We start from the raw sequence: 6,171 nt of genomic DNA, 5'->3' as shown, positions 1-6,171 counted from the left end.
CAGACAGTGCTGGGGTGAGGTGGGCCAGTTACTCTCCCCCTGCTAAAAAAAGAGGAGCACCCACTTGAAAAAGTGCCTCTTACCCAATTAGCAGGGGTTATTACCCAATTAGCAGGGGTTATCCAACTGGAATCTCCTCTCTTGCAGTTTGTACCCATTGGAACTAGTTGATCCATGTTCAGTAAACATGGATGTGTCCGTCAGCTGGTGGATCAAGCATGAGATGGAAATCAGGTGAAGAGATCATCAGATAAATGGATAAGTGAGTGAGGAAATCAGTGCCACAATCCCAGGGATCCCCATAGCAAACTCTGCCCCCTTTACCCAACAGCATTCTGGACATTGTGGCAGCTCATTGGATTCCAAAGAGGGGAATGAAGTGGAATAGGAAGTGTGGAGGAGGAGCAGAGAGTGGAGGGCTAGAGAGTCAGCACAAGTTTTTGTATGTGTGGATTTTTGCTGTTGATTGTGTATCCAGATGCATCTCCTGCAAAACCTAACTTCTTTGTGTGTGTGGGGGGGGGGAGCAACAGGCTCATCACTCATTCTGTCCCCTCCTTTTCAGTCACCACCATGACCTCAACCAACGATGGGTGGCCTGAGGAATTTGGGTTTCAGATTGGCGGGAACGGTCCTTGCTACATCCTGGCCGTGGAGGAAGGCAGCAGCGCTCAGGTGGCGGGCCTCCAGCCAGGAGACCAGATCCTGGAGATCGAGGGCCAGCCTGTCTCATCCATGAGCTGCGAGGCCTTGGTGGCCCTGGCAAGGCAGTGTGAGAACGTGCCCCCCAGCATTGGCGTTGTCTCGCGTATCCAGCAGGTGGACCTGAAACCTGGGCAGGAGGGACGGTTTGGCTTCACCTTGACGAGCGATGGAGGCTGCCTCCTGCAGGTGGAGAGTGTGGCCCCCAACTCGCCCGCTTCCGAAGCTGGCATGAAGGCTGGCGACTATGTCCTGGAGGTCAACGGGATCCCTGTGAAGCTGTACGATGAGGCCGCAGCCAAGATCCAGGCCTGCCAGGGAGGCCTCCAACTGGGGCTGCTGCGGTTGGGGAAGTGGACCAGCAACAGCGTGCGGGAATTTGTCCAGAGCGCAGACGCCATCCACCAGGAGCGGAGGCAGAAGGCCCAAGAGTTCAGCAAGAAGGTGAGCCCCAGGGAACTGAGAAGGCCGGGACCTTTAAGGGGAGGGCAGGGCTGGCTCATCCATGGAGTTGGCAGAGGTGGAGGGCACCTATCCTCTGCCTTAAGCAGATTAACTGAGAATCAGTGTGGTGCGGTTGCTAGAGGGTTGGGTCAGGACCAAGGGATTCAGCCCTGAAGCCAAGTGTGTGGTCTTGGACCAGTCACTATCTTTTGGCCTTCCCTTCCTTGCAGGGTTGTTGTGAAAGCATGCCTTCCTCTCTGAGCTCCTTGAAAGGAAGAGTGGGATTTAAAAAATGCAAACAGTGGCAGTGATGTTATCAGCAGGTGCTGTGGCTGGCCACATGATCATGGCTGAGTGGCAGCCAGCCAGGCATGGGTGTGGGATGTGTGGGGACCGACAGGCATGGGTGTGAGGGTGTGGGGGACAGACATTGGCCCCAAAAGCGGATCATGGGATGGAGAGGGGTGGCATGGAGAAGGAAGTGAGGATGGGAAGAGGAGAAGCTTGAGGGAAGAAGGAGGGATTGCATTGAAGGAATGGGGAGGGGGACTGGATAGGGGGGGTGAAGGAGACACTGGAAGCAGGAGAAAGAGGCAGACAGGGTGAGCCAGGGCCAAGGGTGCCAGACAGGGAAGAGGAAGGAGGAACAAAGAACCAAGAGGCTGGCCTGGGATGGGGAAACCTCACCCAGGAGTGATGGAATGCAGGACTGCCTCGTTAGACACCCCTTCCCCACAGGGGAGACTGAGACCCAGGCCCCAGCTTGTCAGCTGATCAGGTTCTAGCTTGCTCTCCCTGGCCAAGTGCCTAGGGCCGTGAACAAGGGGCCACTCTTTTGAGGCCACCCCCCAGTGAGAGAGCCCTGACCTAGGGCTTCGGGTGCAATACTTGGGAGGGGCAAGCCATAGCCAGGACCGGCCTGAGGGGCTGTGGGGTCCAAGGTCTGTTGAAACTTGGGCCCAGATCCTAACCAACTTTCCAGCACGGACACAGTTGTACCAACGGGGCATGTGCTGCAACCTGCAGTTGGGTGGCAGTCACGGAGGCCTCCTCAAGGTAAGGGAATGTCTGTTCTCTTACCATGGCACTGGAAAGTTGGTTAGGATTGCACCCTTGGAGAGATAAATAAAATTTCTGATAGACTGTACATCTTGATGGTAGAATGGAAAACAGTCAAAAGGTGTGCTTAAAAAAATCCCTTAGTCCAGTGGTTCTCACACATTTAGCACCGGGACCCACTTTTTAGAATGGGAATCTGTCAGGATCCACCGGAAGTGATGTCATGACTGGAAGTGACATCATCAAGCAGGAAAATTTTTAACAATCCTAGGCTGCAATCCTACCCACACTTACCCAGGAGTAAGTCCCCATTTATCATTGTTAAAAGAATATGCATAGTAGCTTGTTAAAAGTACAGGTCTGTAACATTTCTCCAAATGAAATCACATATCATGGTGGCATCAAGTCTAATATATTAAAATAAAATATTGAAATGACTGGGGACCCACCTGAAATTGGCTCACAACCCACCTGGTGGGTCCTGATCCACAGTTTGAGAAACACTGCTTTAGTCTTTTACTCATATTTACAGAATCCTAAAGAAAAAATAAAAAATTACATGTTGCACTTATATTTACATATTTTCTTTTTTAACTTTTTGAGAGAAATAAATGTATACATTGTTCTATAATTAATCAACATATTATGTAATTCAAAAGCAGTAAAAAATTTCAAAATAGAAAGAGTGTAAACAAGATATAAATACTTTCCAGGCCGGTATTTGTAATTGAAATTAACAGTGTTTGGGCTGAGAGGCCACATTAGAATAAAGCTGTTCAAAATTTAAAGTATAAACAAGCACTGCTGACTTTTGAAGAATTCAGAAGAAAATTAAAATTGTTGCTGTTCTCTAGAAAACCTGCAATGTGGGATTAGTAGAGTTTTTGAAAATGGTGTTCTTTTCCTTACTCAGAGCTGTGTTCAGTAAAGCTGTAATCCTATCTTACTCACCAGAAACAAACACCTCTAGGTATTAGGTGTCTGTTGCAATGTGTTGCTGTGTGTATTTGACCACATTAGAGTAGATTACCCTGGGGTGGCGACCCCGTATGTGCAGCACCCAGCGAGGAGCAATTGGTCCAAGGGGCTTAAATTAAAGCATGCCCTGACTATGGTATTATGCCCCACAATGAGGCCTCTGAGGAATTTTATCAGGGGGTACAAAGTTTCTTTTGGGCCCCTTTGCAAAGGGAGAGGAGGGGTGAAACAGAGCAGGGGAGGGAAGTTATGGGCAAGCAGAATGGGGGCAGGGAGGGGTGAAACAGGGTGGGGAGAGGGTGGAGAGAACTGGCAAAGTCTTTGGAGCCCAGGTCTACCCACCCAGCTGGCATTGGCAGCTAGATACAGTAATATGAAAAACCAAACACACACCTAAGTCCCTTTAAAATCTTTTAAATATAGAAAATTATGCAGAAAATTAGCATCATCATGTTTAGGCTCACTCTAGAATGAGAAGTGTCCTGTGTGTACCACAACTTGTTTCTGCAGCAGCTGTAGCCCCACAGCTGTGTCCCTGGGCTCCTATACACTCCTTCATGCTAAGCAGATCCACAAGCCAAAGAGCTACAGTAGCCGGCCAGTTCCTCCCAGATTTGACACTGTTACGGAGTGTCATGTATGCAGTCCTCAGCCTAGCATACGTGGCTTGCCAGTAGCTGCAGCTGCACACTTGTGGTAGTGTCCCCAGCATCCCATGTGGGCAACCAGTCTGAGTAGATAGGAAAATGTCAGATCCCAGGAAATTTCTGGGTCCTCTTCTTTTTTTTTGGGGGGGGGGGGGGCTCCTGGGCCTCCTTTTTGAACAAATTACAAATTTGGGTACAAATTACCCTTTATCCCCCTCTCCTTGGCCCTGCCCCACACTCCTGGGCTGGACACGGTGTCTATGTGAAAATCTCCTGTAAGGGAAGGAGGCCAGGTGTAGTTACCAGTGAGGACTGAACCATTGGGGCTTGCTGGCTGTCCAAAGTCTTATGGCATGTGGAGGGGGCACTAATGTTTGTTAAACAGCTGACCAAGAAATGGCAGGGTTGTCCGCAGTGAGCCATGGCTTCCTGAAAAAGTGGGAAGGGGTTTGTCTTGTGGGCCTCAGACACTGACCTCCCCATGGAATGATGGAAAAGTGGGGTGAAGGCTATAGTGTACAGCGGCTGTTAGCCACAATGGCCATGCAGAACCTCCACATTCAGGAGCAGTCCAACTCAGACTACCAGTTCCTGGGGAGAAAGAGCAGAGGAGAACCATTGCCTCTGCTCCCTGCTTATGGGCTTCCCAAGGATTCTGACTGGGTGTTTGCCCTTTGGCAGATCAAACCAACTCCTCGCTTTCTCACCCCTGCAAGAGAATGCGGGGCAGCCGCAGGAGACTCCAGGCGTGTGCTGCTCCAGATGCAATAACCTTGGCATGTCTGTTGTGCCTGCTGCTGATCACGTGACAGCTCCACATTACTGGTCCCTGGTGGTTTCGGGATGTAGGTTGCAAGAAATGACGATAATTGCCTTTGGAGAGCCTCAAAATGGGACAAGCACCAGGAAGGGGGGGGGGGAGGCTGCCATGACTGATTCATGTGAAGTTGCTGTGTTTCTTCTCACTCCTGTTTCCTTCTCCTCCCTGGAGCCACTGCTCGGTTGAAGGCACAGAAAAACCTGATATTCTTATAGGGAAAAACCTATGTTCAAAGAGGTGTCACAGAGGGACAGGATTGTAATATTGGGGGATTTCAATTATCCTCATACCGACTGGGTCAATTCGTGCTCTGATCACGAAGGAGACCAGATTCCTTGACATGCTAAATGACTGTGCCTTAGAGCAGCTAGTCATGGAGCCCACCAGAGGACAGGTGACTCTGGATTTAATATTGTGTGGTACCCAAGACCTGACTAGGGATGTGAAAGTTACTGAGCCATTGGGAAACCGTGACCATGCTGTGATGACTTCCTGATTTTAGAAGTGGGTTACCTCAGACTGCCAGATGCAAGGGATGGCACCAGGATGTGGGTTTCTTGTCTTGTGTCTCCCTGGGGCATTTGGTGGGCCGCTGTGAGATACAGGAAGCCGGACTAGATGGGCCTCTGGCCTGATCCAGTGGGGCTGTTCTTATGTTCTTATGATGTTCTTGGGCAGAGATGATGTTCACTAGTTTGCATCACCCGGTGCTAGAGCTCTTTGCATCACCCCCATGATGGACCTCCTCCTGTACCAGACCATACAGAATGAATTACAATATCATATGCACAGTGTAAATGCAGTGGCATCACTAGGCGTTGGTGGAACCCCTGTTTGCTTTATTTATTATTTTAATATCACAGTACAAGTCACCCAATAAATCAGTATCCCACCAAAACGCCAGTGGGCAACTTGACGACACTCACATCACTGAATGAGAGTTCTGGTATTAACTTTGAAAATGGAAATGAGAGCTGACTCAGACTAACCCCTGATTGGTTCCCTGCTGTGTCATCATAACACCTCATTGGCTCTCAGAACAATCAGTCTCATTGGTCAGTTTTTGCATTAAGGAAATCTGCTTTTTGTTACATAAGGCAGTGGTGAGTTTTTTTCCTGGTTAATTGACCATAACATTTGATTACAGATATTTCAACACAGTTTGTTCTATTGCATTCTGCATTAAAGTATCCATCAAATGATCTATAATATGATGGTATTATTCAAAAATAACAAGATTTTCACAATGCTGGCCAGTAGGTGTCGCTTCCCCGAGGGTGTCACCTGGTGTCATCCTGCACCTCCTGTACCCTTAGTGACACCACTGGTGAATTGCATGCTTGATGGGCCTTGCTTTTCAAGTTGCTGAGCACTTGCCTGCTGCCCATCACAGGGGAGCACCCAAAGTCTCCCATCTTGCTGCTGCAGCCGCCATGGGAGAAGGGCTCCCCCTTTCCAATGGACAAAAGTATGACCTGGTTGTCTTTTAAATAAGACAAAACCAACACAATAGCCCACCAT

At 49.2% G+C, this 6,171-nt stretch overlaps 1 protein-coding gene across 1 annotated transcript in view; it reads left to right on the top strand.

Annotated features, from left to right (window-relative positions):
* The first annotated feature begins 573 nt into the window (after positions 1 to 573).
* Positions 574 to 6,171, top strand: part of GRID2IP (Grid2 interacting protein) — a 71,635-nt gene continuing 66,037 nt past the window's right edge. The window contains exon 1 of the mRNA XM_066640793.1: positions 574 to 1,146. Within this exon, the coding sequence (XP_066496890.1) occupies positions 574 to 1,146 (573 nt within the window). The remainder of the gene's footprint in view (positions 1,147 to 6,171) is intronic.

The sequence above is a fragment of the Tiliqua scincoides genome, chromosome 13 (genome assembly GCF_035046505.1).
Source record: "Tiliqua scincoides isolate rTilSci1 chromosome 13, rTilSci1.hap2, whole genome shotgun sequence".
Classification (NCBI taxonomy): Eukaryota; Metazoa; Chordata; class Lepidosauria; order Squamata; family Scincidae; genus Tiliqua; species Tiliqua scincoides.
Note: the sequence above shows the minus strand (reverse complement) of the source record. Positions and strands in the feature narration are given on the sequence as shown.